The sequence below is a fragment of the Gossypium hirsutum genome, chromosome A10 (assembly GCF_007990345.1).
Source record: "Gossypium hirsutum isolate 1008001.06 chromosome A10, Gossypium_hirsutum_v2.1, whole genome shotgun sequence".
Lineage (NCBI taxonomy): Eukaryota > Viridiplantae > Streptophyta > Magnoliopsida > Malvales > Malvaceae > Gossypium > Gossypium hirsutum.
The window spans coordinates 3,244,387-3,255,559 of NC_053433.1; the positions used below are offsets into that span (position 1 = coordinate 3,244,387).

Below are 11,173 nucleotides of genomic sequence, written 5' to 3' on the forward strand. Positions count from 1 at the left end.
TATTTTTATAATTTAAATCTCTCTATTTTTTTTAGATTTTAAAATTTAAATCTAACTATTAACACTGTCAATTTCTTTTTTATTGTTAAATTTATTGATGTGACATTTTGAAATTAAAAAAAGAAGAAAGAAAACTCACTTGATAGTCATGTAATTAAAAAATGACGTTGTAATAAACTTAAATTTAACAAAACAATTTTAATTTTGTTAAAATTAGACTTAAAATTTGAAATATGAAAAGTAGAAAGATTAAATTTCTAACAATAAAATAAAAAAAATTAAATTTTAAATTTTAAAAAATATAGGGACTTATAGAATATTTTAACGTTGGAAAAACTATACAAAATGGATTTATATTTAATTTAAGGAACAGAAACTTCCTCACGTCTTCCTAATGTTTAGATTTATCTCTTATATACTTGTTAAACACGACATATACGATTATTATACATATAATATGTTATTAGAACTCGTTCGACGTATGCACATATTATAATGTTTTTCTATTAAACAAACAAGATTATTGTAAAATTTAATAACCCGATGTTATATATCTATAATAGTTATATAAGCGTCGATTAGGTTTTAATTCTATTGATATGGATATTGTTACTAATATAGGAGTAAATAAGATTGAATGCGCTAAAACACATTATCCTCTTATTTATGGATTGAGAGGGATTGAGAGGGGTTATGAATAGTTCTAGGTATTGTATCAAAAAAGAGTAGATATGATCAGAACTTAAAATGAGATTATTCAATTTATTTTTTTATTAATTAAAATAGTTTTTTTTCCTTTGGGTGGGAGTGAAAGGAGAGAAAAAAAAAGGTCTAATTATTTTTCAATCCCTGAATCTTTTGCATTTTTAAAGTAAATAATTTAAACCAAATAAATTATTGAAAAAACTTACAAGTCCCTCAGCGGTAAATTTTATATAGGGATGATTTGATTAGAGCATCCAATGGAATGTAATGCACATGCTTTTATATATATATATATATATATATATTTTCTAGATCCATGTAATGTGGGAAAACAAAATCAACACCATATCTAGGCATGGATGGATCCATGAAATAAATTTTTTTTATAAGAATTTTTTTTAATAATGAATCAATATCAATTTTACGAACCATGAAAAATATTTATAGTTTGTCATTATTAATAATATAAATTTTAATATTCGAATTTAAATTCTCTTCTTAATAATACAATGTGCTTTAAGACTGTTACATTATACGTTCATAATAGTAATAGGAATAATTGTAAAATAATAAGAAATAAAAATAAAAAAACACGTAAATTTTACAAGGAAAACTTTTATCATGAAAAACTATGAGCAGAGAAGGAGAAATTCACTAATGTTAAAAAACAACAATACAAAAGATTTTTCGACTACATTGAATACTTGTTGATAAATTTAATATAATGTTATTTTTCCGTAGTGTAATATATTTTTTATTTCTTAATATTCATTCAAATTTTAAATTTTCAAAAAATTCGATAAAAAATTCAAATTTTGAATTAAACAGTTTGAGTTATTGGGATAAACTCGAATAAAAAAAATCAAAATTTTCAGTTTAACTCGAATATGAATTACACAATTCGAGTTATCCGAAAATCCCAATAAGAAAAGACAAATAATAAGATTATAAATAATAAGATTCGTTAAATAATCTTATACTTCGTCTACTAGTTAAATAAGCAGTCCATGTAACCGCAACATTGAGTATAAATAATAAGATTTGTTAACTCGACTCGAAATTTTTTAACTCAATTTAACTCGACCGAATACTCACATCTATTTATAATTATTTTTTCTAGAGTTTGTGATTGTTGTAGAACTATTTTTATTTTATTTTAATTTTTTATTATCCATAAGAGTAAGTTTAAATACTGACAACTTCAATTAACAAATTGTCCAGAAGGTTGACATATAAATAACATGGACCCACCACCATTACCATTTAAGAAATGCACCAAACTCTTTATCATACTCTATGTTCCCATGTCATATAGTAATGAGATTTAAATGACATCAATTAAATATCATAATTCATCTTCTAGATGCTTATGTCACGGACCGCAGTTCAAAGCCCGTGACAAGCGCACCAAATGCATCCAATGGAGGTCTGCTGCTCAGATGGGGATCATTTGGCCTATGAGAACTGGCCCGATTCAAAGAGCTGTTGGACAGGCCTGTCACATTGAAGCCTGATGGGCCCGATAATGAAGATAGGACTAAGTAGTCTTAGAAGTTCTAATTGTACACAACTTTTAATTCTGTAAAGTTAGAGTCCTAATTGAATACAGCTTTTAATTGTAGCCATCGATTTTGGGGGAGCTCAACTATAAATAGAGAGCCTCCCCCTCATTTGTACTCACTCCTGAATTGTTTCATTATTCTTTGTGAATAAGAATTGAGAGCATTTACTCAAACTTTTCTCTCAAGCGTTCTTGCTTTTGTTCATCTTTCAAAGATCGTTCTTAATTCGTTCTTCCGCTGTTCTTCATGGAAACTTTAAGGGAATTCCGTTGAATCCTTTATTGTTGCGAGTTGAGCTGACTTAGGCGTTTTTACGGTTGAATCCATTATTGGTGGAAGTTAGGCTGACTTAGGCGTTTTTAAGCTAAGAAACTGCCTAAGGCCGCACGGATGTGTGGGAAAACTCCAAGTCCGTGACAAGTGGTATCAGAGCCAAGGTTTGAACCAAGTAATATTCGAGTTGTTGGTTCAAAGGCACCGTTGGGATGTCGAAAGAAGAGTTTGAACAAAGGTGGGCGAGGAAGTTTTTGAGGGAGACAATATCGGCAGTAGAGGAATGTGTGGGTAAACTCGAGGGATCCATGGCGGATGTAAAGGAGGCACTCGATGGGGTCGAGGATCGCATAACAAACTGGGAGGAGCAGTCCAGAGACTATGTAAAGATGTCTCTTGATTCCACCATGGACAAGGTAAACGAGTTGTTTAATTCACACAGGGATAAGCTGTCGGAAAGGAATGATGCTCTCGAGGCCATGATGATGGCTTTGAAGGAGGAAACAATGGCCACGACAAAGGCTTTGAGCACAAGAATAGAGGAGCTCGAGGGAGAGCTGTCCTTGTGTCAAGCAGCCGTGGGGAAAGGAGTGGCAAATGCAGCACTCAGTAATGAGGATGTCCCAAAGCCGAAAGAGTTTTTGGGGACAAGGTCTGCATGTGATGTGGACAATTTCTTGTGGAGGATGGAAAACTACTTCCGTGCCAAAGGCATCATAGAGGATGTGGTTAAGGTAAACACTGCTTCAATGTTTCTTACTGACATTGCGCTTTTATGGTGGCGAGGTAGGACCACAGATAAAAGGCAAGGTGAGATTGGGACGTGGCAAGAGTTCCAATGCGAGTTGAAGGGACAGTTTTACCCAGAATTTGCCGAGGAAGAAGCTCGGGCAAAGTTGCAAGAGATAATGCAACGGGGCACAGTGAAGGAGTATGTTCAAGAGTTCAAGGAACTTATGCTCCAAATTTCAGATGTGACCGATGAAGAAGCATTGCTTGCTTTTCAAAAGGGATTGAAGCCATGGGTCAGACAGGAGGTGGAACAAAGAGGTGTCCAAAAACTGTCGGAAGCCATGACGGTAGTTGAGTCCGTGGTGAAGCTTGGTCTAGGGAAAGACAAGCTTGGGTCTTCCAAGTCCGATGGAAGGGGCGTATGTGAAATGGATCACAAGGAAGATAGAGTTAATGGCAATGAAAACGGCGACAATGGTGGTAATGGGAAACCACGAGTTGGGAAGAAGAAACCCAAGAGGAAAAGGGACAAGCTAAAATGCTTTCTCTGCGACGGTCCACACATGTTGAAGAAATGTCTGAAGAAATTCGCGCTTAAGGAGAAGCCGGTGGGTAAGGCCTTGGTACTTGGTTCAAGCGCAAGGGGTGTCGAAGCCAAGGAGGCCGAAAGCGAGAAGAAGCCAGTAGAGTGCTTTTTGTGTCATGGTCCGCATAGGTTGCGGAAGTGTCCGAAGAAGTCTGTCATCGAGGGGAACGATGGAGCAGACAATGAGCCCAAGAAGCTTGGTTCGAGCAAGGGAAAAACCGAAGCCAAGAGGGCAAAGAGGAGCAAAAAGAAGCAAGTTAAGTGCTTCTTGTGCCGTGGTCCGCATGAGTTGCGGAACTGTCCAAAGCAAGCCGGAGTCGAAAGAAACGCAACGTCTGAGCTTGGTGAGTCGTCGAAGGGGCTTCCACCCAAGGAAGAGGTGAGTTTGTCATCTAACTTAGCGGATAAAGTTGCGATGAAAACAGTAAAGCTGGGACCAATGAGGCTTAAGTTGAGTGAAGTATCAGAGTTAGCCGAGTCATCGACAAGGCTTCCACCTATGGGAAAGGTAGGTGGTGCATCAGACTTTAAAGGAAAAGAAGCGATGCATGTGGGACAGTTGACCAGAGTAAATGCGACGAGCAGGACGGCTCGAGTTAAGAAGCGACAGAAGCCGAGGCAAGAATCCCAAAGAAAGGGAAAGGCTAAGGCGACGAGACGAGACCGAGGCGAATCAAGTCAGTGCCATTCAGAAAGTCGCAACGAGGGCGTTGCGAGAATGGGTGGGGGAGAATGTCACGGACCGCAGTTCAAAGCCCGTGACAAGCGCACCAAATGCATCCAATGGAGGTCTGTTGCTCAGATGGGGATCATTTGGCCTACGAGAATTGGCCCGATTCAAAGAGCTGTTGGACAGGCCTGTCACATTGAAGCCTGATGGGCCCGATCATGAAGATAGGACTAAGTAGTCTTAGAAGTTCTAATTGTACACAACTTCTAATTCTGTAAAGTTAGAGTCCTAATTGAATACAGCTTTTAATTGTAGCCATCGGTTTTGGGGGAGCTCAACTATAAATAGAGAGCCTCCCCCTCATTTGTACTCACTCCTGAATTGTTTCATTATTCTTTGTGAATAAGAATTGAGAGCATTTACTCAAACTTTTCTCTCAAGCGTTCTTGCTTTTGTTCATCTTTCAAAGATCGTTCTTAATTTGTTCTTCCGCTGTTCTTCATGGAAACTTTAAGGGAATTCTGTTGAATCCTTTATTGTTGCGAGTTGAGCTGACTTAGGCGTTTTTACGGTTGAATCCATTATTGGTGGAAGTTAGGCTGACTTAGGCGTTTTTAAGCCAAGAAACTGCCTAAGGTCGCACGGATGTGTGGGAAAACTCCAAGTCCGTGACACTTACACCTGCTAACCTAGACTTTTCACTTAATTTTGCGTAGAGCTTGTAACATATATATTTTTTATGTTATAAATTAATTCACATCAAAATATGATTTTTCTTTTTTCTTTTCTAAATTAAGATTTAATCTGATTTAATATTTAATATATATTTTTTTTGTCATTACATCACAAGTTCAATCAAAGGTAGGTAGGGATCTTGACCTCTTAATTAAATGAGAAAATTCTTTTTAAGCCCTTCCTAAAATTGAAACTATTAATTTAAGCTTTTCTTTTTTTAAATATTCAATTAAATGAAAAAAATTGTTGGAAAATATTATATGTTACTATTTAATTACTATCATAAAATGTTAGCCTAAATTAAAAGTGATCTAATTTGATTAAAATTTTTTGGGTTTTAATTATTAAATAATATATATATTATATTTCCATGGAATTGAACAGTTGATTTGTTTATATGAATGGGGTTTTGAGTTCTCATCTAATTTGGTTCTTTGATATTTTGTTATGACAATTTTTTATCCTAATTTAAATTGGGAATTTTTTTTATATAGAAGGAATGGTCAGAGGTTCACTACCTACCAAGTTGAAATTATGTTACATATAAGGGAAATATTGAGCTTTACCTAAATTTATTGATATCTAGTGGATTTGTATCATGTATAGGCTGACCATAACCATTTTAATTTTTGGACCAACCATCATACCATATTATAATTAAAGGTGTACATAAGTTAGACTAAATTTAAGTCAGATATATATTTATTTATGATATTAGTTCGTTTTATATTTGTTTTAATTTAGTTTAGAGTAAAAATTGTGAACCAATTTTAATTTAAATATGTCAAAAATTTTTGTACTTTTTTAAAATTTAAAATTTAGTATTTATATTTTAATTTCGAGACATTGAGTTCCTGTATTTTATTTTTATTTAAAAATTTTAGTCTCTTTGTCAATTTTGATATTACAATTGATAATGTGACTATTATAAAAAATGTAAAACAACTCTTTTTGCCCTCAACATTTACATTTTTTGTCAGATTAGTTTTTACTCTTTAAAAGTACATAAACAATTACAAAGACATGTTTTAAAATTCTAAAGTTTTTGGTATTTTCAATAAAAAGTATAACAATTGTGAAAATTTTATAACTCTTTAAAATTGAAAAAATAAAAATAATTTTAAAAAATATGAAAATTTTCAAGAATTTTAAAAATATGTTATTTACTCCATGAATAGTAAAAAGATCTCGAGCTATTTGTTAAATCTGATCTCCATCCCTATCCTCAAATTATTTTAGTTTGAATCGATTCAGAGTTTGTTCTTTATTTTAAAATTATTTTATACTAACATTTTATATACTTTATAATTAAATTTACATAAAATATATATTTTTATTTATATATGATTAATCTAACTTAAAATAAAAAAAATATTGTTCTAAATTTTTTTAATATAGACCAAACGAATAGCTTAAAGTTTAGAGAGATTTTATTATCGGAGTAAATAACACATATTTGAATTTTTGAAAAAATTTGTATTTTTCATATTTTATAAAAATATTTAAAATGAATTGTTACAAATCATTTTTATTTTTTGAATTTTAAAGAGTTTTTAAATTTTCACGTTTTACATATTTTTATTGAAAATATATTTTTTTATTTTTAATATATATATTTGAAATTGTTTATATAGTTTTAAATAGTAAGGATCAATTTGCCAAAACAGTAAATATTGAGGGCTAAAGGAGTTATTTTATTTTATTTATAACAACCGCATCACCAATTCTTACTACAAATTTGACAAAAGGACCAAGATTTTTAAATAAAAAAATATAAAAACTCAATGTTTAAAAATTAAAATGTCTCCAAATTAAAATTTAAGGACTAAATTTTAAAATTAAGAAAAATATAACAACCTTTAGAATATTTAAACATTCAAATTTTGTCCAAACCTCTTTATTTTTGTTTCAGCCAAAACAGTGTTCATATTAATAAATAACAAACTCAGCCTTCCATAGTATTTAAAATAATTACAAAAATTTATGTTATTTTAATTAATTTAGTATGTGATAATTTAATAAATATATATTTTAATGTTTACATTTTAGTGTTATATATTATTAATTTAATTTTTATATGATGTAAAAATATTAAAAAAAAACATATTACATGATTAAGAATAAATTTGGTTGAACTCAGATGTTTGAGTTCAGACTCAACATATTATAAAGTGAGCTTTCTTTTTTTTTTTTTGCTAAATTTTTTTTTAGGTATAATAATTTTGTCCAAATTCCACCAAAGTTCATGTGAGATTTCGAGCTTAGGGAGGTAGCTCGGTCTGTAAATAGAGCAGGCTTGAAAAGGATCTCATAGTAGGATAAACAATAATTAAAAGAAATAAGTACAATTGGATTTCTTTAATAATAATCCATTGTCGTCCAGTGGTTAGGATACTTGGCTTTCACCCAAGATTATATCGATAAATTCTTCCATTACTAAAACTATTAATTTAATCAGTTAAGTGACAAATTATATCTTATGCAGTTATGCCACATAAGATAGGATCTATTACTTAAAAGTAAAGTTAACAGTTTCAGTAACGGAAGGACATAATTGTTGTAATCTTAATAGTTTAGAGATGTAATTAAAACATTTAAAATTTAAGAATCAATTTAAAATATGAGTCATAGTTTAAGGATTTATGGTGAAATTTACTAATTTTTTAATGAAAAAACGAAAATCGCACTTGATTCGTTAGATATCTTCTCATTTTATTAAATTTTAATAGAATTTTCTCATTTTCCTATTATTTTTTTTAATACAAAAACGAATATCATACTTGATTTCTTAAATATCTTCTCATATTCAGAACCTTTTACAGGATTAAAATGAAACTATTGTGAAACTAGCAAAGGCTAATTAGATACAATAGAATAAAAAAAAAACATTTCTAACACATTAGAATATTAATCAAATAAGTCCTATGTTACAAGCATCTCCTGCTCCCCACTTTGCTTTTCATCAATGGCCTTAAGAACAGCATCAGTAATATCTTTCATATCACTTGTTTTCTGGTCTTGACCTACACCAATAATGGCTTCCATGGAAAAGAAATGTCTGCAAGACACTCTAGCTTGAACAACATTAAGACCCAGTTCATCAAATACCTCTAATATTGACACCAACTTGTCCCCTCCTTTGTTGCAAGCCACTTTAAGCACAAATTGTTCTCCATTAATCTTCTCCACCTTCACCTCCTGTTTAAGCTTTCCCATGAATATATATTGAAAATTTTGTACTTAAATATAAAAAAATATTTGGTAAAAGTACTATTGAGGCTCTTATACTAAAAATTGAACTGTATTTTGTTTTACTTATTAAAAAATGGACAAATTAGTCCCTGTACATTATATCAAAGAGTAAATTAATCATTCTATTAAAAAATTTATCCATCTCTACTGTTAAAAACTGGTCCTTATACGTAAGAATGAGGTAGCCACACTAATTTTTAACAGTAGAAATAAATAAAATTTTTAACAGAGGACTAATTTGCGCACTTTTTTATGAAGGGGGCAAAATAAAATCTGACTCTTAGTGTAGGGGCCTCCATGACACTTTTACCAAAAAATGTAAAGATGAAAAGTATATAAAACTAAGCATGTTATTATTACCTGTGGGATTCGCATGTTCTTCAATAGGTTTTGGTATTCTCTTTGTATCTCTTCCAACTTGACTTTGAGCTTGTAAAAATGGAGAAGAACATTTATGATACTGCAACTCCTTTTAACCTTTCCAAAAAAAAAAAAGAAACAAAACAACTAGGGTATTAAGTGAAGCTGTTAAGTTTATTGAAACCAAAAAAGAAAGAAAGAAAGAAAATTATTTTCAGTAATTACAGATTTGGGTTTGTTGAGAGTTTGCAGAAGGTGAAGCTTTCTAAGAGATGCTGTTCTTCTTTGCAGCTTAGTAGCCATCTTTTTTCAATGTAAAAATGTAGAAAGATTTGAATGCAATGTCTTAGTTTTTTATAGGAAGAGAGAGGAAAAAAGGGTATGTCTTGGAATCCAATATTTTGGTTGCTAATTTTGATGGTTTGATAGAATGATTGTCATCTATACTTTAAATTTAGATATGAACATGTGATAAGATAGATTGGTTGGAAGTGGTTAAGGGCAAAATTTTTAAGACATTTATAAGAGACAAAAAAAAAAGTTTTCATTAATTAACAGTAATAATTAAAGGGTATTCAGTGACAATGAAGTATGGACAATGTGAGAAACAGTGGCCAGGGCCACTTTTGGGGTGGCTAACAACAAATGCTAAAATGATGGATAAAATGGATTATTAGGTTGTCATATTCTTTGTTCTTAGCATTATTTGCATGGGAAGAGATGTGGGAATTTCAGTCGCAGATGATTTTTTTGAGGCAATCAATCAAAAGAATAGGGGGCACTCAGTCAGTCAATGTTTGTATACATCTATGCCATGGCCATGTTGGTCGAGCCATGTTTTTTCACAGTCTTCAAGGGTCTTTTCTGATAGGCTTATTTCTTTGCTAGTTCCGAGCATGCAACCTATACACTTCGGCTTTGCCATTGCTTGGTTAGCCCAGTTGTGGCTTTGTAGGTAGGTCACATGCTCTCTGACACTCTCACTTCTGTTTTTATTCTTTATAGTTTATTGCGTTAATACATCATTTGGTTTAAGTTTGGTTTTAATGTTAATTTTTTATAATTGAGTTTGGCTTGAGTGCTAAATTTAGTATTTAGAGCAAATGGTATCATGTAAATTAATGGCTCTAATAAAAAGAAGGGTTAAATACTATTTGGTATCTATATTTGCTTTCGATGTTTAATTTGGTACTTCATTTTTTATTATTCTAATTTAGTACCTAAGTTAAATTTCAATATTCACTTTGATACCTAGAGCAAATGGTATCATGTGACCTAATAAACGATACAAATGATTGATACGCATGTTCTAAAAAAAAAGGGTTAATAACTTAATATGCTATTTGATACTTGGGTTTGCTTTTAATGTTCAATTTAGTATTTAAGTTTTTTTGTCCCAATATGGTACTTGAGCCTAGCTTCAATATTTACTTTGGTACATAAGTTTTTTAAATTTGATATTTGAGTTTTTTGTCTCAATTAAATACTTATGTTTTCTTTACTAGAACACACTTGTCTAATATTCATTGGGCCACATAAGACTATTTGATCTGGGTAATAAATTGAACATCAAAACAAAACTTAAGTATCAAATTGGGACAAAAAAACATTGTTACTAAATTGAACATTAAAAACAAACCCAGGTGTCAAATGATATATTAACCATAAAAAATAGGTATTTAACGGGCAAAAAGCTCCTGCACCAGAATTGAAGATTAGCCAAACTCAGATACTTTACTAAGATGAAGAAAATTTCAAGTACTAAAATAAAAACTGAAGTCATACTAATGCACCAAATTAAAACAATAAAAACTCAAATACTAAATTAAACATTGAAAACAAATTTAAATACCAAATAGGTATGTTAATGGTAGTGAAGAGTTGATCATATCACCCTCTAAAAGATCATGCTGTCTAAAGCTTTTCTGGGTTTCAATTATTTTCACCAACAACACTAGAAATGTTTTATATAAAATGACTTTAAAAAAAAGGAACAAAGCAATGTCATATACAGATTTACACAGTGACACACCAACTAGTGGATTATCCATAGCCTAGTTCTCTGCAAATTCTTGCTCACTTTTTTGAGTTTAATTAATAAGAAAAGTAGATAAAAAAAGCATATCCACTAATCAAGGCTAAAGATAATAATAAGCTATTTTGGCTTACATCTGGTTTCCCACATTGATAGATATTTTCATTTCAATTTAACAAATATAAAAGATTGTGAAAAGGGGCCAAGAATTTTTTGATAATATCATAGCAAAATAAAACCGTCGGAATTTGGATACGAAAACA

The 11,173-nt window shown here is 31.1% G+C and overlaps 1 protein-coding gene across 1 annotated transcript; it reads right to left on the reverse strand.

Annotated features, from left to right (window-relative positions):
* Window positions 1–8,049: 8,049 nt before the first annotated feature.
* LOC107925104 (uncharacterized) lies at window positions 8,050–9,293 on the reverse strand. Its single transcript, XM_016855672.2, has 3 exons — window positions 9,101–9,293; window positions 8,876–8,992; window positions 8,050–8,461 (listed from the first exon to the last, which is right to left on the reverse strand). Exons 1-3 carry the CDS (start codon window positions 9,176–9,178, stop codon window positions 8,186–8,188), a joined length of 471 nt encoding a protein of 156 aa, XP_016711161.1. The 5' UTR covers window positions 9,179–9,293; the 3' UTR covers window positions 8,050–8,185.
* Window positions 9,294–11,173: the final 1,880 nt, after the last annotated feature.